This window comes from Nomascus leucogenys, chromosome 3, assembly GCF_006542625.1.
Source record: "Nomascus leucogenys isolate Asia chromosome 3, Asia_NLE_v1, whole genome shotgun sequence".
Taxonomy (NCBI): Eukaryota; Metazoa; Chordata; class Mammalia; order Primates; family Hylobatidae; genus Nomascus; species Nomascus leucogenys.
Window position 1 is genome coordinate 134766897 of NC_044383.1, and position 27538 is coordinate 134794434.

General features: G+C 42.1%; 1 protein-coding gene across 7 annotated transcripts in view; it reads left to right on the top strand.

Moving 5' to 3' along the window:
• Positions 1–2767: 2767 nt before the first annotated feature.
• The window catches only part of UST (uronyl 2-sulfotransferase), a 421134-nt gene continuing 396363 nt past the window's right edge, over positions 2768–27538 (top strand). For 6 of the 7 annotated variants that reach the window (XR_004029389.1, XR_004029392.1, XR_004029388.1 and 3 more), the window contains exon 1: positions 2768–3525. Coding sequence is in view for 2 of the 7 variants with exons in the window: in XM_030809812.1 (XP_030665672.1) it covers positions 3279–3525 (247 nt within the window). In the remaining 5 variants the exon portion in view is untranslated. The remainder of the gene's footprint in view (positions 3526–27538) is intronic. The other variant, XM_030809813.1, reaches the window with a different exon arrangement.

The window sequence follows — 27538 nt, forward strand, 5'->3', positions numbered from 1 at the left end:
CAGAAAAATGGATCAGGAATCAAAACTGGATAAAGAAAGAAGTAAACACATGAGATGGATGAACACAGAGTTGACAGTTCTTGAAAAGACCGAAAAACAGGGTGGGCTCCAAAGAAGCCAAACAGAAGGATAGAAGGTTGTGAAGGGGGAAAAGGAGATTTTGGAGGAGATGCAATTAGTCATCAGTGAGGACAAGGTCAAATGAGTCACTGGAGAGAGAAGGAATTGAGAAGCTAAAGATATTGAATGGAGGTCAAGGTGCTAAATAAAGTACATTCCATTATTAGACTAATAATAAAATTCGTTCACAACTTCCTCTAATTAGATTTATCTGCTTTGAATAAAGATATCATTAATTAGTCTAAGTACTTTAAATTTAATTTTCTTTTCTGAAGGGATATTTATGGGACTTCAAAGAACAAAGTTTTACCCAAACAACTAAGTTTTTGTTGGGTGAAAATACAAAGCATTTTTTTCCATGTGAAACTTCTTTGTATCTTGATATCTCTTCTTTTTCTTCTGTGAGTTTTTTTAGGCGGCGAGTCTATTAACACAATCTTTCAAGGATTGACCTGTTTATTCTCTCTAAAATAGTTCATGTCATAGCTTGTTTCTTCTAAGCTGGACTTTGCCCCCTTGTACTTTCCTTGCAACTTTTTCATCGTTTTTTAAAACAACATTTATTCTCATATTTACTTATTTTCTCAGATGTTTGTTTGCTTTCTTCCTGCTCCATCTCCCTGTTCCTCAGATTCCTTTCCTTAGGAGAAAAAATTGGGATATTTCCCACAGCATGCTGTGAGAAAAGTCTCTGAACTTCCCGGGGGTGGGACTTGTGAACACAGAGGGTCTTGCACACTATTTTATATCCAGCGAGTGTTCAGATTACAGGGCCAGGCCTCAGATACAGGTCCAGTTTGTGGAAGGCGGTCCCTGAAGCATTATGAACACTGCTTTGCTCCTTCTGTCTCCTAGTCCCTCTTCTTAAGCTCAAACGTTATTAATTGGGAGTCTGTTCTGGGCTACTCATTGTACTGATTAAAGTAATTCACATTAATGGGCAATGACTGATCTACTCAATTCTCTTAGGAGAAGTCACATTTCTAAAATGTGCATATTAATCCAAATAAAACCCTGATTCATGAGATAAATGTAAAACAAATGAATAACACTATTCAGGGTTTTCTGTGACAGAACAAAAGATTTTCTCTCCTCTTGGGGCCCCAAAACAGCCTTCTCATCCCTTAGAAAGTGGGCTAGGACAATGTAAAATTGGACAGTAGAGTTGTGTGTGTATATGCGTCTCTGTGTGTGTGCAGCACCTGTCACATCTACACATCTTTCTAGCTCATGATAAATGCTTCAAATCATGAACCAGAGACATTCATGTATGAACATGGTTAAGACATATTTTTTCTTTCCTTTTTTTTTGAGACGGTGTCTCGCACTGTCGCCCAGGCTGGAGTGCAATGGCGCGATCTCGGCTCACTGCAACCTCCGCCTCCCAGGTTCACACGATTCTCCTGCCTCAGCCTCCCGAGTAGCTGGGGTTAAGACATATTCTTAACGAGTAAGTTCTTGGTCTAGGATAATATTTTGTAATTTACCACAGAAAATTCTTCAGATGCCCAACTTGATGAAGGTTTTCAGGAGCCTACCTAGTCTTAGAATCAGAGGTTCTTGGCTCCTGGTTCCTTCTTAAATCCAATTGTTCATTACGGGAATATACAAATGAGTAGGGAGCCAGAGATGATGGGCACTAGAAACTGGGGTTTCCATTTCTCAACGTGGCCTGAACTAAATCTCATCCTCCTATGGGACGTGAAGGAAAAGGGCTCTGGCTGGGAAGTACTGCTGTGCAGTGGTTAGTATAGTGGGTCTGAGGGTCAAATAGATTTGAGTGCAACTCCCAACCCAATTCCTACTACTAGCTTTGGGACCTCGGGTGAGTCACACAGCCCTCAGGTGCTACAGCTTCTATAAATAGTGATATAGTATTCTTACTTAAAGTGTGGCTGATCAGAGCAGCCCTTCCGTGGATCAACCACCCCATCAGAGGATCTGTGTCTATGATGGAGCCTTTTCTGCCTCAGGAGGTTCTTTCAGGTCCAGAAGCTTCCCCATAGAGGGAAGAGAGGCAGCAATGAAATCGGCGTATAGGGGGACTGGGCTCTTTCCCCTTCATGTCTGCCAGGGCAATGACCTCCTAGAGTCCGCTATGCACCCCGCACTTGCCTCTCCGGTCACTGCGAGGTGGAGTAGTTGTAGGACCAGGAAAAACAAGAAGAGAGCGTCCTCTTCGGCTCCCCTACCCGGGAGTTCGGGCGCTGCGCCTGGCCCTCTGGGGCGTGTTTGACCATAACTCGCACCGCTTGCTCTTTTCCCATTTCAGCAAAGTCTTGAGCCTGTATCCTAGTACCTTTTATCGGCCTTGGGTAAGCAGCTCGCACGGGGTATATAAGGAGAATCAACTTTCTGAACTGAAAAAAAGGTAAATAGTAAAGTCAGTCGTGCTTCTTCTTCCCGCCGGTGACTGTTTACGAGAGGGAAGTCGGCGGGGCCCCCAAGAGGTCGCTGGTGGCGCAGGAACCGCGGCCAGATTGTAAAGAACGGGGGAAGGAAAAAAAAAAAAAAGAAAACACCCAGAAACTTTCTTCCTTGTTGCGAATAATCGCCGCCTCCCCCCCTCCGCCCCCAGCAGAAGCAGTAACGTGACACCCGAGCGAAATCCCGAGACCCGAGCGGAGAGGGAGGGGAGAGGGAGGAGAGAGCTGCGGAGCGCCGGAGGGAGAAAGGGGAGGAGAAGCAGGAAAACCCCTGTCAAGGAGGTGGAGCGAGGGGATGGTGTCCGCCTCCTGTTCCTCCCTGCCGTTTTTTAGAGAAGCCTGAACCGGGACAAAACACGCCGAGACCTACAGACACAAAGCCGGGGGGTCCACGCTGGCGCTGGAGGCGAACCCCGGCGGCCGCAAGCGAGCCCGAGGCGCGGCGGGGCGCGGGGCGTGGGGACGCTAGCGGGCGCGGGACGGGCGCGGCGCCCCGGCACGGGCAGCGCCCCAAACCGGGGCCGGACACCTCGGCCGCTCGGGCCGCGGCGGCGGGGACCATGCCGAGGAAAGTCTCCTGAGCCTGGCAACTTCGGCCTCTCCCCGCCCCCACCCGGCTGCCCTCCGCGCGGCCCTCCCCATGTGCAGTCGGCCAGCCGGGCTCTCCTCCTCACGGCGGATGGGTGACCTTTTCCTGGCACGGGCAGGCTGTGCGAGGCGGCGGAGCAGGCGATGAAGAAGAAGCAGCAGCATCCCGGCGGCGGCGCGGATCCCTGGCCCCATGGGGCCCCTTTGGGGGGCACCCCTCCGGGCCTGGGCAGCTGGAAGCGCCGGGTGTCCCTGCTGCCTTTCCTGCGCTTCTCCCTCCGGGACTACGGCTTCTGCATGGCCACCCTGCTGGTCTTCTGCCTGGGCTCCCTCCTCTATCAGCTCAGCGGGGGACCCCCTCGCTTCCTGCTCGACCTGCGGCAGTATTTGGGTAAGGAAGCTGGGCAGGCGCTGGGGCGGCGCCGACTGCGCAAAGTTGTGCGGCGGGGAGAGGGGCGCGCCGGGGACTTCTCGCGCTGCCACCGCGCGCCGCCGCCGCCCCGGGGCTCTCCAGGTGCTAAGCCCGTGAGCATCGGTGCCGCGGTCGGGAGCGCCTTCTTCCTCCCGCGCGTCCGACCGTCCTCACCGAGGCGGGGGCGCCGCTGGATTGCGCTGCCGGCAGGTACCCCGGGGCGAGGCACCGCTCACCTTCCCCCCGCCCCACCTCTGCCACCCCCACCCGGACTGGGGCGAAGTGGATGGGTGTGTGGGGTGTGCCGGAGTGTGTGTATCTTCAGGCCTGGCGGCGCGGGGAGTGGCGAAGGGAAGGGACGGTCCGCTCCGTGGCATTGTTAGTGACCACAGTTCAGTCCCGTCCCGCGCCCCGGGGAGTGCGGGTGGGTTTAGCCCCTTGCCACGGTCTGCTCTGAGAATTCTGTCTCGCGGATCCCCCGCCTGCCCGCCGGCCCTGGTGGCTCCGCGCTGTCCCCGGGCTGGCTTGTCCCTTAGCCGCCGCTGCCCACCCTGCCGCCCGCAGCTAGCCTGGCGCGGGGAATGGGTTACATCCAGGGGTTTGGGGATGCCCGAGGGCGCGGGTCAGCCTGGCCAGCAGTGTCGCCTCCAGTAACCCGAGGATCCTCGGCGCTGTGTGCGTCTCAAGCTCAAGTCAAAACTTGTGTGTGTGTGTGTGTGTGTGTGTGTGTGTGTGTGTGTGTGTGTGTGTGGTTTATTAGGATAGAGGCCGCCTGTCTTTAGCAGAAGTAAGGAAGGGGTTGTGACGGGAGGGAAAGAGCCGCTCCAGCGAGAAGGCGTGACCCCGCAGCTCCCTCGTCTCGGCTGCGGGAGCCAGGGGTGCCAGGGCCAGGCGAGCGCAAGCCCAGGTCGCAAGGACGATGCTGGCACGCGCGTTCGAGCCAAGGGAGGATGCAGATCCCTCATAAGTCTGTGGCCAGAAGAGGTCGTGCGGGGGTGAAGGCTGGGAGAGCTCCGGCTTGCAAGCATCCGAAGTGATAAGCCTGAGCATCTGCACGGTGAGAGCGAGTGTGGGGAAGCAGAGCCACCGCAGTGCTGGAAGGAAAATGGGCCAAATGACCCGGGCCAGCTGGAGGCTGCCACAGTTACCCCAAACGTCACTTCGTGGCAGAAGCCACAGGTCTAGATAGACAGTTTGGAGAAAAGAGAAAAGAAAAAAACAAAACAAACAAAACAAAAAACCACATCAGCCAAGTTACAAATGTGTTAGGGCATTTGGAAATGTAGACGTGGATAAAATAATATTCTTTACCTTGTACAAGACTTCATATTTTAAAAGTTACACTTTTATTTCTTTATAAACTTTGGGGAACTACAGATTGGAGGAAAAGTTGGCCCAAGTAGATTTCCATAGCATTCGGTTTCATAGAGGATTTGGGGCAATATATCCTTTATTAGGGAATCAAACCTCTTCTTTTCATAAGTTCTGTATTGTGGAGTCTCATAGCTTCCTCCACTCTCTGACACCTGCTAGTGCCACAAAAGTTAACAGTATTTTCATCACCAGCAGCAATCCCTGTTAACAGGCATTGGGAGGCAAGCGTTGAGGCTCAGGGTCTTTCTCCATTAAATCTGACAATGAATTCTTGCAGAAGTTCTTTTTAAGTAATAGATGGAGGCCAGGGGTGTAGGGAAAAGTGTAATGGACCAGAATGGAAGACATCTGTGCTCATTGTCCTCAAAGCACCTGGCCTCGTGTAGGGTACTCAGACTTCATAGGCGTGGTGTTTCACGGCAGAATTAGAACCCACACCTGACTGTCAATGAAACCTCCACCCAGCTCCTAAAGTTTTGGGGTTGGTACTACTGAGGATAAAATCAAGAAATTTCAACATATATTGCATTAACATTTTCACTTTATATTTCCAAACAATGAGGCCTGATAAATTTGGGTGGTCAGTTGGTAGAAGGGTGAATTCTCAGCTTCTGCTCAGGAAACTAGGAAGAACTGAAAGATTGCTGCTCCTGTTACTAGCTGATCATTACATTTCTGACTGATGTGATAGGTTCAAAATGACATCATTGTGAACTGAAAATAGGATACCCTTGGCCAAATTTGTTCGCTGTTGTCTTGTCACATAAATATAATGATTTTTGGGAAAAGTGGGCTTGTGGTATTTTGGATGGTCTAAAATATACCTTTAATAATATAAGGCCACTGTGTCTGCAGAATTACTTTCCCCTGTTTTCCTCCATTCTTTTATTTTAGTGTCTGTCAAAACAAAACTTGTGGTTAGTAAACACATCCTCTCAATTTCCTCAGCCAGTTTTGGAAGCAAGTATTCTTCGTAAATGTAAGCTCATGTAAAGTCAAAATTTTCCAAATCAAAAAATGTTTATATCAAACACTTTTCTTTACAGAGTATTATTTCAGTATACTTCTACAATATTCTATTTCTGACACACAATGGCCACTCAATAAATAGCAGTTGAATTAATAACCCAACCTGTTGTATCAAACAGGTAGTGTGATATTTAACATATTGAATATTCTCATAGGAAAGCCAAGAGACAGTAGCATTCATAGTAAAAGCTAATATTTATCAAGCATGTGCCAGTCAGTGCATACACAGGGTGACATTCAATCTGCACAGCAACACTGTTGGTAGGTTCTATTGTTATTTCCATTTTCTATATGGGAAAAGTGAGGGCAGGGTTAGGAAGGACACATAGCAAGCGAGGCAGGACTTCAACCCATGTCTGTCTGATTGCAGTACCCATTGCATAGCACTATGGGCAGTTTAAAGGAGAAAATGGAAGGACAGCCAAGATGCAAATGGGAATCTAAAGATCGGGACTAGCTAAAAATGATCCATCACATTTACGTCCATAATTCCACTTTCCTTTTCTTGATACTTGTACTCTGAGTATCTTGAGGAGCCAGCAGAGAAGGGAAATAATTCAAGCGGCTGATCTGCTTTAACTCTACCTTCCTGTATTAATCCGCACTCTGCGGCCTCCATTTATTTAGGGAACTAGACCCTCCCTGAGGTGGACAACAACTGGGAGTAATGTTGGTCGGACTCGCATCTTCCGGGCGTTTTCTTTCTTTAGCAGTTGTGCTATGTCTAGGCTAGTGGTTCCCATTGTGGGTCCTTGGACCTGCCACATCAGCATCACCTGGGAATTTGTCACAAATGTACATTCTAAGGTCTTATCCCAAAGCTGCTGAAGTCTGGGCACAGGGCCCAGCAATCTGTGCGTCAGCAAGTCCTCCAGGTGATTCCAACGCAGAGAATTTGAGAACCATTGTTGTTGAGCCAAGTATTGCTTTCAGGAGGCTTCCCATGTATTTGAGAGAAAGGAGGAATGGGGGCGGGGGGTGGGCGGGTAGATTTATAAAGTATTTAAAGGTAATGTACATGGTTTCAGTTTTTAATTTCAACTTTTAAAAAATGCATCTTCTTTGCTACTTAAGCCCCACTGTTTTGAGGGAAGGACCAGCCAACAGCACCCACCCCAGCTGGCTTTAGACCTTCCGAGGTTAGGAAAGGTGTGACGTGAGGAGTAAGCTGACGTGGGGCAACCAGAAAGCATAGCGTGGGGAAGGAAGAGAACAGAGCCACTGATGATGCTTTCTCTTCCCCATAGGAGACAGCGGTGAACAGTCCTTCTTCCTAGTCAATTTGGGGAAAGGCAGAGTATGTTCTACTTAAAGAATGTTCTGCCGTAACACATTTGAAAAGAGTAAAGGAAGTGGTGGGGAGGAAAATCATGCAAGGATAACTGTTATCTTGATTTCCCACAATGAGATTGGGTGGAGGGGGAACACAAACATACATTGGGGTAAATAGAAATATATAGCAAATGCTACACTTAAGTTTGGAGACCATGGTCTTTCCAATTCAGTGAATTTTTTTTTTTTTGAAATGGCATTCAAACTTTCTTTTGCTATGGAAAACAAACAAAAAATCAAATAAAATCTCCCCCAGAAATTAGGTTATGATGCAGCCTTGCTGCCAGTAGCCTTATTACTTATGAGCTGTGGAATTATCAAAAACTTGGAATAACACTCATTACATTGATATAAACAGAATAAGCCAGATGGCTTACTACTGATCTTGTACAACTGACAAACTCTAATGATTTATCATCCAGCCTTGGATATGTGATTTAGACTTTATGGGAGCTAAACTTGTTGGACTTTCCAAGCTGATATGCTTTCCTTTCCATTTTTAATTTATACCACTTTAAATGGAGATATAGAGCTTTAGTTCTCAGAATTGCCAATCTTTGCATATATTATGTATGAGCCTGGCAATTTGGAGTCAAAAAGTGAAAAGTATGTCATTTTATTGAATTTGAAATTCTCTAAGTTTAAGTGCATTTAAAGGAAAATGTGAAAATAGAGGTCCATATCTGTTACAAAATAGTTTCTTTGAACCTAAAAAGCCAAATTTTATTTTTCTTCTGCATTTCACACATGGTATAAACATAGTACTTTACGCTCCAAACAGTAATCTAGGGAATGAATGCATAAAATATGATGTTATCAATAGAAATTGTTGACATAGAAAAAATGATATTCTTGTTCATAGCTACAAGTTCATATTGTGGGGTTGGTTGGGGACACAGTGGCACTGTATTAGAGAAAGGATAGAAAATGGAATTCAGCTATGGTAATCCGTTCTGTAAACAAATAGCATGAATGGTGAAAAGCAATCTGCCTTGTAAACTATTTTTTAATGTAGACTAGTCTCAGTATGAATTGTCTAAGAACACATATAAATGTGGGTTATCTAAATACTGTCTTTCTTCAAATTCCCTGTCATCAATTCAGGCTTAAAACAGTGGTTAGTTTTGTTTTGGAGAAACTGGAAAGAAAGTGGTCAAGCTTTTTGAGTCCCAAAAGAAATAGTATCTTTTGCTTCCTCAGAGGGAGGCTGAAGGAGCAAAAACAGTAGCTTGGCCTGCAGCTGTACTGGTGGGTGTCCATGATGGACAATGAAAACACATCTTATTTGATGGATTGTAGCTGCTAGAATTATTAGGAGTTACTGCTTGTTTTTTGTTTTTTTGGAAAGAAGTAAGACTTGACCACAAATGAATTTTGTCATAAGTATATTTATTTGTATTAAATAGAAACTTGGCTTTAAGCAAACATATACATAAATCCCTGTTTTATCAGAAATAGGGACAGAAACACTAACATTTCACAAAAATTCTTATTTGCAAACGTCAATGTAGCAACTGTTTTGCAAGAGAATTCCAAATGAAGTACATTTCAGCATTTGCTATTAGTTTTTAAACAGCTTTGTTGAGATATAATTCATATACCATATCATTCACCCATTTAAAGTTTTTAATAGGTTAATAGCTTTTAATATATTATAGATACGTGTAACCATTACCACAATTTTAGAAGATTTTCATCACCACAAGGAGAAATGCCATACCCTTTATCCAACACTTTTGCCCCATCAACCCCAGCCCTAAGCAACCGCTAATTTACTTTCTGTCTGTATAGATTTGCCTATTCTTGGCATTTTATAGAAATAGAATAATATAATATGTGGTCTCTTGTGATTGGCTTCTTTTACTTGGCATAATGTTTTCAACGTTCATCCATGTTATAGCATGTGTCAGTACTTCATTCTTTTTTATGGCTGAATAATATTTCCTAAGAGTTTTTTTTATTATGGAATAAAATATTCCATAAGAGTGTATAGATATTCCACATTTTGTTTATCCATTCACCCATTAATGGACATTTGGGTTGTTTTCACCTTTTGTCTACTGTAAATAGTGCTGCTATGAACATTTGTGTTGCAAGCTTTTGTTTCAACACCTGTTTTCTGTTCTTATGGGTATATACCTAGGAGTGGGATGGCTGAGTCATATGGTAACTCTAAGTTTAACTTGTTGAGGAACTGCCAAGCTGTTTCTACAGTGGCTGCACCATTTTACATCCCCCGCCAGGAAAGTATTTCTTCACATCCTCACTGCCATTTCTTATTTTCCATTTTTTTATTATAGCTATCCTAATGGGTATGAAGTGGTATATTCATTGGGGTTGTGTTTTGCATTAATGATGTTGACCATCTTTTCATGTGCTTGTTGACTATTTGTATATCTTCTTTGGAAAAATGTCTATTCACATTTTGCTGATTTTTCTTTTTTTTTTTTTTGAGACAGAGTCTCGCTCTGTCGCCCAGGCTGGAGTGCAGTGGCACGATCTCAGCTTACTGCAAGCTCTGCCTCCTGGGTTCACGCCATTCTGCTGCCTCAGCCTCCCAAGTAGCTGGGACTACAGGCGGCCGCCACCATGCCCGGCTAATTTTTTGTATTTTTTAGTAGAGATGGGGTTCACTGTGTTAGCCAGGATGGTCTCGATCTCCTGACCTCGTGATTCACCCGCCTTGGCCTCCCAAAGTGCTGGGATTACAGGTATGAGCCACCACGCCCGGCCGCTGATTTTTTTAAAAAAATTTATTTCCATAGGTTTTAGAGGAACAGGTCGTATTTGGTTACGTGAGTAAGTTCTTTAGTGGTGATCTGTGAGATTTTTGTGCACCCATCACCCAAGGAGTATACACAGAACTCAATTTCTAGTCTTTTATCCCTCACTCCCTTCCCACCCTTTCTCCTAGTCCCCAAAGTCCATTGTGTCATTCTTATGCCTTTGCATCCTCATAGCTTAGCTCCCACTTATGAGTGAGAACATATGATGTTGAGTTTTTCATTCCTGAGTTACCTCAGTTGCCTATTTTTGAATTGGGTTGTTTGTATTTGTGTTGCTGAGTTGTAAACATTATTTATATATTCTTAACACTAGACCCTTTTCAGGTATATGATCTTGCTATTAATTTGGGGGTTGGGAAATATGATACTGACTTAAATACAATACCGTTATGTATTGTTCACTATATTACAGGTGTTCACCTTATCAAGGAGCAAGAAATTAGTTTTATATGTAAAAGAGTTTTAAAGTGTTAAGTACGGTATCTAGGTATATAGTAAAACCTAAATAAACTCTAAAGATGGATTGAAAACAAGGACCTGTTCTAAAGAATCCTGGGGGTCTTGTTTTACAGTTATGGATTACTTTGAATATTAAACACTTTACATTTATCTCTAAGGTATGATAATTCATGGATAGTTACACTTAACTATTTTAGAGATGTCACAAAGATTGCTGTGACTTGTATGTGGAATATGCATTTAGCTAATTTTTGAACAGCAGATTATAGTACAATGGATATATTTTGTCTTTATATTTGCTCACTAGAATGGAGCTGATGAGCTCAGCAGGAGAAAACATTTGGGTTTATTATGTTCCTTATACAATATATGAAGCAACCAAGGAAATCTTAAGCATTCTCATGAAATTGGAATTCATATGCAATTTATTTTGTATTCATGTTGTGGTATAATACGAAGGACAACTATATAGGAACAATATTTGCTACGTATGTTTCTCTTTAGTAAAATAACTTATGAGTTTTAAGAAGAAATATTGTTTTTACAAAATGACAAAATTTTAGTAGGTTTCAAAAATATATATAATCAAAATAAGAAGCTTTAAAATAACTACAGTCAATTAGATGCTGCTTGGCCTCAGTTTGAATAATTGGTAACACTCTCTGAAATGGTCTGCCTCTATGTCTCTACCCAAATCTCATCTTGAATTGTAGTTCCCATAATCCCCACATGTTGTGGGAGGAACCCTGTGGGAGGTAATTGAATCGTGGGGGCGGTTACCCCCATGCTGTTCTTGTGTTAGTGAGTTCTCACGAGATCTGACGGTTTCTTTTTTTTTCTAATACACGTTCCCCAAAACTGGATTACTGGGATCCAGTATTCCAATTATGAGCATTTTTAATTTATTAAATTTTGTTAAATATTTTAGATCAAAATTTACACATAATTTAGAAGTAATTTACACATAATTCACATTTCCCTGCCACCTCCACAGAACTAGATGTCATCTCTATAGTTCTGGTAATCATCCAGGTGAAAAATGGTATATTTTTTTTTTATTATACTTTAAGTTGTAGGGTACATGTGCACAACATGCAGGTTTGTTACATACGTATACATGTGCCATCTTGGTGTGCTGCACCCATTAACTCGTCATTTACGTTAGGTATATCTCCCAATGCTATCCCTCCCCCCTCCCCCCACCCCATGACAGGCCCTGGTGTGTGATGTTCCCCTTCCTGTGTCCAAGTGTTCTCATTATTCAATTCCCACCTGTGAGTGAGAACATGCGGTGTTTGGTTTTTTGTTCTTGTGATAGTTTGCTGAGAATAATGGTTTCCAGCTTCATTCATGTCCCTACACAGGACATGAGCTCATCCTTTTTTATGGCTGCAAAGATCTGATGGTTTCATAAGGGGCTTTTCCCCTTTGCTCAGCACTTCTCTCTCCTGTCACCATGAGAAGAAGGATGTGTTTGCATCCCCTTCTGCCATCATGGTAAGTTTCTTGAGGCATACCCAGCCATGTGGAACTGTGAGTCAATTAAACCACTTTCCTTTAAAAATCACACACTCTCAGGTATGTCCTTATAGCAGCATGAGAATGGACTAATACACTCTCATTCAAAATTACCAGGGAACCAGATATAGCTGCTTAGTCTTGAAGCTACGCCATACCTCTTGGTCTGTCTCAGGGTTTATATTGATTGTCTGTAATTTCCCCAAAACTGCCACTGGTTCATTTTTATTGTCTCGCTGCCTGCTTAGACTTCTGCTAATGTCTCTGTACTGATTGTTTAGGAAGCTACAATTCCAATTAGGATCTCTAAACTCCTGTAAGTATTTATTTATTTCATGATCTCTTACGAAGTTTTGACATTCTACCTTGTATTGTGATCATCTGTGAGCAAGCACCTTGAAGGGAGGAAGCTTATTCAGTACTTCGCATCCCTGCTCTGACATCTCTTCTGGGTGCTCCACACAGGCCCTCAGGAAGTGGCCATTGATTCAGTATATTTGCTGAGCAACTGTTCTTCACTAGGATTCCAAACCCTGCTTTGGTTGGTCTCTATTTAGAGAATGTGGGGAGGGATGCCAAGAAGGACTCTAGCTCAATGGATGCCTTTAGCCTATTCCTACCTTGCTCTTTGAAGCTGATGCTCCAAGCAAATACATTACAACCACTTATGTCATATGAGTATATATAGTTTTGTTTAGAGATGGTTGCCCATTCTAGAGTGTAGTGGTGCCATCAGAGCTCACTGCAGCCTCAACCTCCTGGGCTCAAGCCATCCTCCCACCTCAGCTTCTTGGGAAGCTGGGACTACAGGCACAAGCCATCATACCTAGTAACACAAACATTTCCTTCTGTGCACAGCGATAACTGTCTGCTTCTAACCTTTGGGCATTTGGAATTACACTTTTAGAGCTCGCTCTGTAATTAAGAATATCTGAGGTCAATTTAGAGATCTGTGTGCATACAGTTAGAATGCAAACTTCTTGTTACTTGTCATTTTCTGAAATCCTAGACCAGTTGTTTTGGAAGTTTGCAGAATAGCTGTTATTTCTGTAGGTTAGTGTCTTCTTTAGGCAGCAATTTGTGTTAAATTAGCCAGTATGTTTCAAGCATGACTTTAAGTCATGAAGGAGATGAGACCATGGAATGATGTCATTTTTGAAATAGGGACTGAACAGAGTTTAACCTAAAACTGCAGTATGACCATACTATAAAATTAGGTCTCAGTGCACCAACCCATTTACACTTGTTTGGTGAAAGATACTATAATAATCTTACGTCATGGCTTTGATAAGGCAATTCTTAGTTCATTCATTAATAGATGATTTAAATAACCTATTACCTTTAACTGTACTGCATTTCTGGAAACACCATTGCTGTTTTTTAGTTCAGTGAGTACAATTTTCATAATCTTGATGAAAGAAAAATGAGAATATTCTGAGACATATGAATTCCTTTGTTCAGTTATTCAACAAATATTCATGGAAGGGCTTCTTTGGGGCAGAAGCATCAGGCACTAGGAAGGATATAGGTTTTGGAGCAGAGCTCTGGGTGTGAAGCTCTATGTTACCATTTATTACCTGGGACAGCTCGAGCAATTTTATTAACTTCTCTGAACCTCTGATGTTTTGATGTATACAGTAGGATTAATAATTGCTGTTTTACAGGATACTTCTCTAACCCAAGGCCTGACATTTAAGTTCAACAATTGTCAATTTTCTCAGCTTGTTCTTTGCTTCCCTTTAACTCCCTCTTCATTTAGCACACATACACATATGAGTGTACACACACACTCATACCAGCACACAGCTGGGGGAGTATGCAGATTCACTGATAACCTGGCTTCCGATTGAAAGAAGCAATCAAACCTAGAAATACACAGTTACTTAACTAGTATTTGGCAAGGGCTCTTCAACACCTGACAAGTTCCAGTAATTCATCCATCCCACTAATTACATATATGTACACCTTCCTGCTTCTTCTCTTCTGCTTCCTGGAGATAGTCTTTAAAGGACACATTCTTTGCACAGCCTGATTTCCTCTGTTTTGAATTTATCCACACTACTTTTTTTGTTCCTGCATTCACAAAATAAAAATAGCTGTGTGGAGGGAGTATGCTGGAGCTTAGTCTCTGGGATAGCCAGCTGTTCTGGGATTGCACTAGTGATCCATAAGCTACATCCTTTCAGAAATAATCACAATGCCAGGCATACACTGTGCCTGCTCCCAGAACTTCCCCCGTTCATGACGAAACTACCACATCCAGTAGTACGCCCGCATTCTTTTCTCAGTTCCCACTTCCCTCTCACTGACAGTCAGCAAGAGTAGTGAACCGCAGAAGCAGATCTTGTGTCTTCACCAAGAGGCTGGTGAACTTGCCTGTTTCCCATGCTCAGCCTCTCTGTGTTGCCTTGCTCTGTTAGCCTCCAGTAGGTGTTGCAGCAAGTGAGAGCCATACCATCTGGCATGGCCAGTCACCCAGTTCCTTGAGCAGTTGAAGGCAAATGCTGATTTTACATTATTTCGTAGAAAGTTGTATTTTGTTCAGGGACCTTAAAAACCCTGACCTTGTCTTCCAGCACAGAGCTTCCTGCTTTAACACAAAGTCTGTTTCACATGAATGCCTTCCCATTGGATAAGCAGAACTGTCAGGCAGAGCCATGAGGCTGGATGGAAGGGGCACTAGGCCTGGGTGTGCAGGGCGTCCCGACAATAAGTCAGTTGTCAGTGTTAAGCCATGTGAGCCTCCAAGGCTTCAGTGTCTTCATCTCTACAATGAAGGAGTTTCATTAGATCCATGATTCTCAGCTGTTTCCGTTCCTTAGGACCCTCATCCATAGCAGTGTTTCCATACGGTCTTGACTGTCACTATGGGAATACATCTCAGTGGCAGGAGAGGGAGAAAGGGCATGGCATTGGAAGTCCTTTAAAAAAAAGTCCCTGAGCTCACGCCTGTAATACCAGCACTTTGGGAGGCCGAGGTGGGTGGATAACGAGGTCAGGAGATCGAGACCATCCTGGCTAACATGGTGAAACCCCATCTCTACTAAAAAATACAAAAAATTAGCCGGGCTTGGTCGCAGGCGCCTGTAGTCCCAGCTACTTGGGAGGCTGAGGCAGGAGAATGGCGTGAACCCAAGAGGCAGAGCTTGCAGTGAGCCGAGATCGCACCACTGCACTCCAGCCTGGGCGACAGAGCGAGACTCCATCTCAAAATAAATAAATAAATAAATAAATAAATAAATAAATAAAAAATAAAAGAATGTAGCATGCGCGGTGGCTCATGCCTGTAATCCCAGCTCCTTGGGAGGCCGAGGCGGACGGATCACCAGGTCAGGAGATTGAGACCATCCTGGCTAACACGGTGAAACCCTGTCTGTACTAAAAATACAAAAAATCAGCCGGGTGTGGTGGCGGGTGCCTGTAGCCCCAGCTACTTGGGAAGCTGAGGCAGGAGAATGGCGTGAACCTGGGAGGTGGAGCTTGCAGTGAGCCAAGATCGCGCTACTGCACTCCAGCCTGGGCGACAGAGCGAGACTCCGTCTCAAAAAAAAAAAAAAAAAAAAAAAAAAATCCCTGAGGTAATTTTTCTGTGCACTCCCAGGGAGAGTGCTTCTTTTCTCTTGAGAATCACTGAAGTAGATTGTTCCAAGATCTCTTCTGTTCTTCAAATCATGTGCTGAAAGAGACAAGATGTCATTTAATTGTAGCAACTGAAACAAATATAAGGCTATTTTCTTTGGACCCAAACACTTACTTAAAAAATTGCAGAAGTCAAGTGACCAAGGCAAGTAGAATACACAAAAACATTTTAGGCCATCATTGTCGTCATTTTCTGAGTCTTAATCGTAGTCAAATTTTTTCTAAAATTAAAATCAGCAGTGCGTTTCCTCTACTTCCGCCAGAACTTGCTCTAGAAATTAGGGGAAGCAGAATGTCCCCAGGAAGTCTTAAGAGAGAAGAAGCAGAGTAAGACATGGGTTTCCAGAGTTTAGAGTCTCACTATGTGACAGGTGAAAGCCGTGTTGTTGAGGATTTGCACAGCCTCCTCCTGGTTGCCTGCTACTGGCCATCCCATTTCGTTGTGGGCAGCTCCAGTGGATAAGAGGGTTCTTCACAGCATGGTGAGCTACTCCTCTCTAGCCTCCATCCATTTTTTGCTATTCTTCTGGTAGCTATATAGGCTTGTCTATTGGACTGTATAGTCTTCAAATAATTGAAGATATTGAAATGACTATTATGTCTACCCTGCTGTGCTACACACATAAATCTTGTCAGACGAATAGGTCTGTTTACCAGTACTTTCTCATCAGAAGTCATTTGAAGACACAGAAAGTAAAAATCACAAAGAAAAAATATATTAAAGTGAAAGCTCAACAGTAACACCCCATAAACGTAGCAAAAAAAATAAAAAACACACAAACATCTCCCCAGGAAATGGAACTAATATGCAGGCAGGTCTTTAAAAGTTCAGTTTATCAATGAGAAAAAGATAAACCAACTCACGAGATAAGTGGGCAGAGAGTACAGGAGCAGTCACAGAAGAGGAGACACGGCTGGCCAGTAAGCACAAAGAGAAATGAAATGGTTTTGATTCCCTTACACATCTTAGCCCCCTTCCTTTGTCTACATGGCCCGTAAAAGCCACAGAACTGAACAGTTTTCCAGTTCCCTCAGTGAGCCTACTTTGTGCAGTGGTATGTTACTGTCAGAAGGGATCCTCTTCTAAACTGTGGTATTTGAGAATGACTGCTCCTCCCACCGCTTTTCTGAGGGTGTTAGCAGGAGTGCAACAGAGCCTGGCTTCAAGGCCCCCAGCGGGCTGGCTGGAGCCCTGCTTCAGCTCCTCCAAGCACGTGGGGCCAAGTTCTGGGAGCCACGTCCATGTGGGTTGATGAGTCCCCTGAGATGCCCTCTCTGCTCACAACACAGCCAGTAAGCCATGGGCAGATCACAACAAACAGCACCCTGCCTTCTGCTCCGCCTCCCTCCATCTACCACACTGCCAAGTTCCTAAGAAGCTTAGGGGAGAAGGAACTGCTGTGGTGCTTAGAATGCAGTGTCTTGCCTGGAAGTATTTTCTCAATCTTCGAGAAAACAGTGGAACTGACTCATCTGGTCAGAGCTTTACAGAAATGTGATTGCAGATCTCTTGCAATTTCATTCTGCTTTAGTGTCAGAATTCATCCGACAACGTGCCAAAAAAAAAAAAGTGTGTAAAATCACATACAGATTTAGATACTTCAAGAGGAAGTTATTTTTACCACAGTGGGTAAGAAACCAGAAAGTGCCGATTGGTGGAGAAGGCCCGGCAGGGCTGAGGAAGGAGGGTGGGCACCTGAGCAACCTGGGCCTGGCCACACTCACCCCTGCAGCCTTGCCAGCCTGGCCCAGGGATTGTGGTGTGGTCACCTTTTAGCAGGTGGAGGCAGGAGTTCCTGTGTGGAAGATCTGCTTGAAGGAGGAAATGTTGACATAACCCCCGAGTGTGGAGCCAACTTCAGCAGTGCGGGGTTAACATGGGTTACTCTTGAAAATGTGTTGCGTGCTCTCCCAACAGTCCATAGAAGCAGCTCTCTAACAGCTGCATGGGACACAAAGGTAAAAATGGAGAAACGATTCCAGAAAACCACATAAATATAAAAACCAAATGGCGCAGTGTCTTTATTTTGTTTTGGCAGATAACAGGATTGAGGCCACCTTGTTTTCTTTGCTCATGCATTTCCCAACTCAAAAGGCTGTTCTTGTTTGCTTGTAGAGCAGAGATCCAAGGCCTGAGAGACCCTGAAATGTTTGTAGTTATATTCTTCATTCGTGCTGCGAGATAAAGAGTTTTCCCAGAAACTGAAGGGAGGGGACAGGAAATATTTGTTAAGATCCATAATCTCTGGCTTTTGTCTCCTCTTTTCACCTGGGCAAAGGATATCAGTGATAATATTTTGGGTCTCATAAGATGATGAATTGTTCAAATGTATTTGGAGAATACTTTATTCAAGCATCTTTGTCTTTCTCTCCTATTCCTTGTGGCTGAAGAGAGGCATGTGCTTTTTATGCAAGGGTCTTGAAATGTATGCAGTTACCATGGTGGCACTCTGTCTCTGACCCAAACTCTGACATAGAGTGTGTGTTTAGCCATGTTTTCAGGGGTGCTTCCTAGCATGGTCAGGAGAAACTGCTAGAACTGAATTTGGTTGCTGGGCAGGCTTCTGTCCTTTTTTTTTTTTAAAAAAAATAGATGCAGGGGGTATAAGTGCATGTTTTTTACATGGGTATATTGCATAATGGTGAGGTTTGGGTTCCTAGTGTACCCATTACCCGAATAGTGAACACTGTACACAAAAGGTAATTTTTCAATCATCAAGCCTTTTCTCCCTCCCTGCTTTTGAGAGTCCCCATTGTCTGTTATTTCCCTCTGTATGTCCATGTGTACCCACTGTTTAGCTCTCACTTAGAAGTGAGAATGTGTGGTATTTGAGTTTTTGTTTCTGAGTTACTTCACTTAGGACAATGGTCTTCAGCTCCATTCCTGTTGCTGCAAAAGACATGGTGTATATAGACCACATTTTCTTTATCCAGTCATCTGTTGATGGACAGTTGGGTTCATTCCATGACTTTGCTGTTGTGAATAGTGCTATGATAAACATACAAGGGCAGGTGTTTCTTTGATATAATGATTTCTTTTCCTTCTCGTAGATACCAGTAGTGGGATTGCTGGGTCAAATGGTAGTTCGATTTTTAGTTCTTTGAGAAATCTCCATACTGTTTTCCATAGAGGTTGTACTAATTTACATTCCCACTAACGGTGTGTACATGTTCCCATTTCTCTCCATCCTTGCCAACATCTGTTGTTTTTTGACTTTTTGATACTAGTCATTCTGACTGGTGTGAGATGGTTTCTCATTGTGGTTTTAATTTGCATTTCTCTGATGATTAGTGATATTGAGCATTTTCTTCTTCATATTTTTGTGGGCTGCAGACATTGAAAAATGTGCATGTCCTTTGCCCACTTTTTAATAGGGTTATTTGCTTTTTTCTTGAGTTGTTTGAGTTCCTTGTATAGATTCTGGATATTAGTCCTTTGTGGGATGCATTTTTGCAAATATTTTCTCCCATTCTACAAGTTGTTTGTTTACTCTGTTGATTCTTTCTTTGCTGTACAGAAGCTCTTTAATTAAGTCCCTTTTGTTTATTTTTGTTTTTGTTGCCTTGCTTAGCCATATATTCTTTGCCCAGGCCAATGTTCAGAAGAGTTTTTCCTAGATTTTCTTCTAGGATTCTTATAGTTTCAGGTTTTACCTTTAAGTCTTTAATTCATCTTGAGTTAACTTTTTATATGGTAAGAAAAGGGGTTCAGTTTCATTCTTCTGCATATGGCTGTCCAATTTTTCCAGCACTACTTATTGAATAGGGTATCCTTTCCCCATTGTATATTTTTGCTAACTTTGTTTACGATCAGTTGGTTGTAGGTATGTGGCTTTATTTCTGGGTTCTCTACTATCTTCTATTGCTCTATGTGTCTGTTTTTGTACCAGTACCATGCTGTTTTGGTTACTATAGTCTTGTAGTATAATTTGAAGTCAGATAATGCTATCCCTCCAGCTTTGTTCTTTTTGCTTAGGATTGCTTTGACTATTCAGGCTCTTTTTGGTTCCATATGAATTTTAGGATTGTTTTTTCTAATTCTGTGAAAAATGACATAGGTAATTTGATAGGAATTGCATTTAATCTGTTACTTTGGATAGTATGGGCATTTTAATGATATTGATTCTTCCAGTCCACATGCATGGGATGCTTTTCCATTTGTTTGTGTCATCTACAGTTTTTTTCGTCAATGTTTTGTAATTCTTCTTGTAGAGATTTTTCACCTCCTTGGTTAAATGCATTCCTAGGAATTTTATTATTTTTTATGGCTATCATAAATGATATTGAGTTCTTGATTTGGCTCTCAGCTTGCTTGAACATTATTGGTGTATAGAAATGCTGATTTTTGTACATTGATTTTGTATCCTGAAACTTTACTGAAGTAATTTATCAAATCTAGAAGTCTTTTGGAGGAGTCTTTAGGGTTTTCTAGGTATAAGATCATGTCATCAGCCAACAGAGATAATTCGACTTCCTCTTTTCCAATTTGGATGCCTTTTATTTCTTTCTCTTGCTATTGGGGGAACCCGCCCCCGATAATTCAACATGGGTTCTTTTCTATTTCCCTAAGTGTCGGCTGGTCTGAGAAATAAAGGGAAAGAGTACAAAAGAGAGAAATTTTAAAGCTGGGTGTCCGGAGGAGACATCACATGTCGGCAGGTTCCGTGATGCCCCCTGAGCTGTAAAACCAGCAAGTTTTTATTAGCAATTTTCAAAGGGGAGGGAGTGCACGAATAGGGTGTGGGTCACAGAGATCACATGCTTCAAGGGCAACAAAAGATCACAAGGCAGAAGGTCAGGGTGAAACTAGAATCACTAATGAACTTCCATGTCCCGCTGTGCACACATTGTCAGGGTTCAAGAGCAGAGAACTGGTCTGACAAGAATTTGCCAGGCTGAAATTTCCTAATCCTAGCAAGCCTGGGGGTGCTGCAGGAGACTAGGGCGTGTTTCATCCCTATCTATATCTGCATAAGGCAGATACTCCCAGGGTGGCCATTTTAGAGGCCCTGCCCTAGGAATGCATTCTTTTCCCAGGGCTGTTAATTATTAATATTCCTTACTGGGGAAAGAATTCAGCAATATTTCTCTTACCCATTTTTGGTAATAAGAGAAATATGGCTCTGTCCTGCCCGGCCCACAGGCAGCCAGACTTTAAGGTTATCTCCCTTGTTCCCTGAAAATCGCTGTTACCCTGTTCTTAATGTGCCCAGATTTCATATTGTTCAAACCCCACTTATTGTTTCAGCACCACTTATTGAATAGGGTATCCTTTCCCCATTTTATATTTTTGCCAACTTTGTTTACGATCGGTTGGTTGTAGGTATGTGGCTTTATTTCTGGGTTCTCCACTATCTTCTGTTGCTCTATATGTCCGTTTTTGTACCAGTACAATGCTGTTTTGGTTACTATAGTCTTGTAGTATAATTTGAATTCAGATAATGCTATCCCTCCAGCTTTGTTCTTTTTGCTTAGGATTGCTTTGACTATTCAGGCTCTTTTTGGTTCCATATGAATTTTAGGATTGTTTTTTCTAATTCTGTGAAAAATGACATCAGTAATTTTCAAACACACATGCTCTACAAACAATTTGTGCACTTAAGGCAATCATCACAGGGTCCTGAGGTGACATACATCCTCAGCTTATGAAGGTGGTGGGATTAAGAGATTAAAGACAGACATAGGAAATCACAAGAGTATTGATTGGAGAAGTGATAAATGTCCATGAAATCTTCACAATTTATGTTCAGAGATTGTAGTAAAGACAGGTGTAAGAAATTATAAAAGTTTTAATTTGGGGAACTAATACATGTCCATGAAATCTTTACAATTTATGTTCTTCTGCCATGGCTTCAGCCGGTCCCTCCGTTCGGGGTCCCTGACTTCCCACAACATCTTGCCTAATTGCTCTGGCTAGGACTTCTGCTACTGTGTTGAATAGGAGTAGTGAGAGTTGGCATTCTTGTCTTGTTCCAGTTCATAGGGGAAGTTCTTGTAAATTTTCTCAATTCAGTATGATGTTGGCTGTGGGTCTGTCCTATATGGCTTTTATTATTTTGAGCTATATTCCTTCGATGCCTAGTTTGTTAAGGGCTTTTATCATGAAAAGATGTTAGATTTTACCAAATGCTTTTTCTGCAGCTGTTGAGGTGATCGTATGGTTTTTGTTAGGCTTATATCTTCATTCTTCATTTGTTTTATGGCATAATGCATTTCTGTGCCAAAATATAGCCTCTCTTCCCCAGATTTTTTTCCCTGTCACCTTGTCAGAATGATAGTTGACTTTGTTAATTGCAGAGTAAGTCTTGCTCACAAGGCTTATTCTTCATTGAAGTCTCACATCAATGAGCCTTAAAAGATCAGAGACACATGATCTCCTATTGCTCTCACCCACTCACCCACTTGCTCTCATCCACTCACCCACTTGCTCTCACCCACGCACCCACTTGCCCTTCTTTACATTTAGCTTGGCAGTCTTCTCTGTTGTCTTTTCCATCTAGACAGGTTCATTCCTTCAACAAATGCTCATGGAGCACCAGTTGTGTGCTGAGTGCTAAGATAATCACCATATTCTTGCGGCTGTGTTGTACCTGGAGGGACAGAGAAGGACTTAAGATCCCATATGAGGTGTGATGAACAGGGGGAGTTAAAAGAGGTAGTAGACGCAGTGATTGGTCATGCCTGGATATAGTTAGACTGGTTATCTCTTTCCTAAAGGCCCTGTTGATGCTAGTAGAGCAGGGGGTTCTGGAGCCTGGCTGCATGATAGATAACCTGGAGAACTTTGGAGAACACAGATATGTATTCATTTGGTCAAGGGTGTATATGTTAAAAGTTCCGTGGGTAATTCTAATATGCAACCAAAGTAAAGAACCACTGTAGTAGATACAGGGTCGGAGAGTTTTGTTTGTGCAGTAAATCCTCTTACAGTACTATTTAGGGATGCTTTATCTTAATCTATAATCTTTGTCTATGACTTATAACACTTTAGTTTACAGCTTCTCTACACTGGCATCTCTCAAACTTTAATGTGCATGCAAATCACTCGAGGATTTGTTAAGCTGTAGATCCTGATGTAGCAGGTCTGGAGCTGGGCTTGAGATTCTGCATTTCCAGCAAGCACCCAGGTGTAGGTGAGGTTGCAGTTGGAGGGCCACATTTTGAGTAGCATTTCTGGGAAATAATGAATATCTGTAAACAACAAATGTGTCAGGGTTCAGCTTAGCTCATTAAAGATCTGTGCTGTTAAGCATTTCATAGATATCTTTTAAACTGAATTTTCATTCACCAGTTTGGTTGTTCCTATTTAAGAACATTAAGTTTTTCTTAAGTGAGAATCACACCCTTGTATGATTTCAAGTTTTAAATGGCTGTTTTTATTCATCTTTGGAAACTATAGTATTAAAACATAGGCTATTTGGGGTTTTGTGGACATACAGATTTTGACCTAATGTCATGTTTGTTAATAAGCATTGAGAGCAAACCAACTGGTCGTAGAGATGAAGTTTCTCCAAATATTTATTGCAGATTTGGTACTGTTTTACGTTTTGACGGTGAGGCACAGTATCAGAATTCATTACCAAAGTTTCCTAACATACAAATATTCTAGGTAAAGTTTTTTTTTTTATAGCCAGAGAAAATAATTGGATGCACATAGAGTGAATAATTAGAATGACTCTGTGTAATTCTTTAAAAACACAATTTTAAGAATTAATTAAAACTGTTAATACATGCTCATTGTAAAATATTGGGATACAGGAAAAAAGCACAAAGAAAATAAAACGCACATTAATTTCTTTGTTCACAACTGCTTTGGTTACATGCCTCCTCCACTCTGTAGTATCATAAATATCATTTCACATCTTTATGTGTTTTTTTACAACATTGGTTTTTATGGTGGCAGAGTGGCCTGTGAATGTACTATTAATTCCTATAAGAAGACTTTTTTGATATTTGGCGCATTTCCAGGTTTTTTGTGGTTGTAGATGAGATTGTGATGAACATTATTAAATTGTTGCAGACTTCCCTATTTCCTTGGGATAAATTCCTAGACTTGGAATTGCTGGTTAAATGTATACCAATTTTTAAACTGATTTTACAAACCGGCACATTGATATGGCTTTGTTATATTTCACTAGGAGTCTATTACCTGTTTTGCCTATACCCTTAAAAACACTGGATGCAATCTTTTAAAAATCCCTTACTCATTTGATTGGTGAAAATGATACTCTTATTCTTTAATTTGCATTTGTTTCAATATTAGTGAAAGTGAACCAGTTTATGCTTGTAAGACATGGGTCTTCTTTTGGGAATTGCAGTTTTAAATTTCTTTTGCAATTTTTCTCTATAGATGTGTTCCTCTTTCTCTTATCAATTCTAAGAGTTCTTTAGAGATGAAGGATATTAACCCTTTGACATACATGCAAGTAATAATTTTCTGGCTTTTTATTTGTCCTTTCGTTCTAAAAGTCAGTTTCTTTTATTTTTCATGTGCATTAATTACATTTCCCATTTATTATTCTTTTCTTTGCTTTTATGCTCAGAAAAGACTTATATCCCATCAGATATAAATTCTATATATTTTCTTCTCCTTCTATTGTTATTTCACTTTTTCACTTACTTTTTAAAGCCCATTGGCATTTATTTTGATGTAAAGTAAATTAACTCAGTGATATTGCATGTCTATCTGGAAACAGTGGTCATTTTGAATGATACCCTTTTTTAACAGTAAATGAATTTTTAAAACATTAAAATGAATTGATTTGAGTTGAAAGCTTTTTAGAGGACTTTTGAAAGTCCTGTTTGTTGTTTAATCCTAAATTTTGGCAGTGGGAGTGCTTCTGAGGCCATCTGGTCCCTCTTCGCGATACTAGAACCTGTGCTTGGGCTTCTCCCTTCTGCTGCCTCTCCTAGCTATGATTCTCAGCACAGGTCCACAGATGCCCTTGTTTCTGGAGAGAGCTTTTGTCCCCACATCTGTGGAACCTGTAGTTGCTAGCTCTCAGGCCAGGCAGACATGGCCACTGTCCTCCCTGGACCTCTGTTGGCCTGGATTGCCCATGTGCAGGATTGGGCAACTGTATGGATCTCAGCCTCCTGGATTCCTACTGGGTCTCGAGCAAAAAATGCAACCCCTGGACAGCTGCATGCAGCCTTGCACATACACCCTTTGGGTGAGCTCCTCAACAGCAGCCTGGCTGTCTATTTGGGGTATCTCAGGAACACAGACAGCACTCATTTGAACACTATTTGTATAAGCAGCTAGATGGTGATCATTTGTTTAGTTCCTGTGAATTGTGGTCCTTTTTAATGTCTACAAAATTCAAAGCGCCACAGACATTTAAAGGCCAACAAGATGGACCAGTAGAGGTATATTTTCTGTTTAGGAAATTACATTTTCTTCTATGAATTTGCCTTTAACAGGATGTTTCATATCACAAGAGGCAGTGTAGTGTTAACAAAGCATTGGGCTTCAAATCAGAAGTCTTCTGTTTGTGTCCTGGCATTGCCACCGTGCAGCTGTGTGACCTTGGGTAATTCACTTAACCTCCCTGAGTCTCTGTTGGAACTTTAGAGGGACTCCTTCTGTTCTGTAACAACCACCATCAAATTATAAAGCGACTGCTGTCTGGTATTCTCCAGCCTGAAATAGTGTGGAAATTTGCATTTGTAATACCTGTTAATGCACATACGTGTCTTCAGTTTAATCAGTCACTCAGAAGCCTGAGCAGAGCAGGTGGCAGATGGGAGTATAGGAATGTAGGAGCCTGTGTTTGTGTGTGTGTGTGTGTGTGTGTGTGTGTTGTCTTCAAACAAACTCATAAAAATTCTGCCGCTAGGCATTCACAAACAGTGGTTGTTTGTTGTATAGATCCCTACTCTTTCTGTCACTTATTTTTTTTAATAGGAAAAGAACTTCTAAGATTATGTAAATTACATTTTAGTTTACTGGCTATTTTTATGCATTTCCTGTTCTTTCAAAGGACTAGATAAAAATTTTCTGTATGTCCTAAGATCTCTGACTGCTTCACTTTAAATTGTAAAGAATGATTAAGAGTTCTAAAACATTCACCCTGCGATCATTGGATAAGATATTAATTTTTTCAAGATTAAAAAAAATTGAGTGTGCTAATGACATAAAGGTTCTTGCAAGAGCTGCTAGTCTAGCCCCTGGAATACAGATGTATATAAATTCATCATTTTCGTGCAGACATTATTGGTAATAGAGATTTGCCCACGTAACATGGGGAGCACAGAGGAGAAGAGAGAAGGAGAGGGATTCAGGGAAAAGGTGACACTTGAGCTGGGCATTGAAGCATAAATAGGCGCTTTCTATGTGAAGATGTGGGAAAAGGGCATTCTAGATGCTAGAAAGAAGAGCACGTGCAAAGGCAAGCCACTGGGCAAAATTGTGGCATTTTTGGGCACACGAAGCAGTACAGAGTGGCTGGCCAGAAACCATGGTAGGGGAAAGGAAGAGGGTTGCTGCAAGGGAGGCGCCTACAGTAAAAGGAACTTGTATGTTACACTAACTGGTGTGCAATGGGAAGCCACCGAACATTTTTAGACCACAGAGTGAGAGCAGATTTCTTATTCACAAACTCACCTCTATAAACAGAAAGGAAGAGCTGAAGCCATGAGAGAGCCTAGGGCAGGTGTCTGATACGGTCCTCATATTTGAACAGTGCTTTACAGTTTATAAAGTACTTGCACCTTTGTTGTCACGTGCACCTCTTCCCTCTCCTGAGTGGTGGGTGTTAAGCTTCCTTTGCAGACAAGGAACCTGAGTTCAGAGACATGAAGGGCCCTGGGTTGCTCAGCTGGTGCAGCGGGCAGAGGGAGAGGTCAACATGTCACCCAGGTCCTTTGCCTTTTCACCTCATGCCACAGGGAAGCGTATTTCAGCAAAATACTGAAATATTTTTCCAACTTTTTAAATGACATTTGACTTTCAAAGTAACTTTAATCTTGATTTAAAAAAAAGTTTGACAAGACAAACAACTTTTATCCTACAGGTATTGATTTAGTAGAACAGAGTAATGTCACTGTGCCTTGTTGCTGACATTTTCCTGTTATGATAGCCTTCTACAAGCTGATGGTTTGTTTTTTCTGATTAGCTAAAATGGAAAGAAAAATCTCCAGTGTGCTTTTATTAGAATAGGGTATAACATATTTTGACTTTATGTTTCAGTTATTTCAATAACTTTGATCATACCATTTTGTCATAGATTAAGTTGTCATTGAGGCTGTAATTTCTTTCTGTTTGGAAATGACTCTTTATTGAGTAAGGCAGATTTATTTTCTTTGTGCCATTATTGAAGATTGTAGAAGTGGCTCTGCTTCCATCTTACCTTAAGTCGCATAGGCTGTGGCTGTTGAGCTTGCATTCTGAGCGTAGCTTTTTGTAGAGCTGTTGAACCTTCCAGTGCTTGTTGGATGACATCCAGCCCCACCCTGTTCTGCCACCTGCTCTGGAGAGGTCTAAAGCAAAATGTTCCAGTCATTTCTGTTTTTAAACCAGAAGCAAGTTTCTACATCTTTAATTTTGTTAAAATATAGTTGGAAGAGAGTAAGTCTAGGTCACAGAAAATTGAACTGTGCTGAGATGGAGTGGGTAGGTGGATAGTCCTTTAGATAATGGGTCGACTATTAGAATTTAAAGGCATCTTTCTAGAGAAGAGATGAAGAAGAAAACAGCTCAAACAGGTGCTCCATGCCCCAACTGAGCCTGTCTGAACTTACACATGGTCTAGAATTTATTGGATGATATATGTTTACTAAGGTAATTATAACATATACCTGAAATGAGAGAGTTTTTGCAGGTAACTACTAAATTTATAGCTGAATTTTCCGGA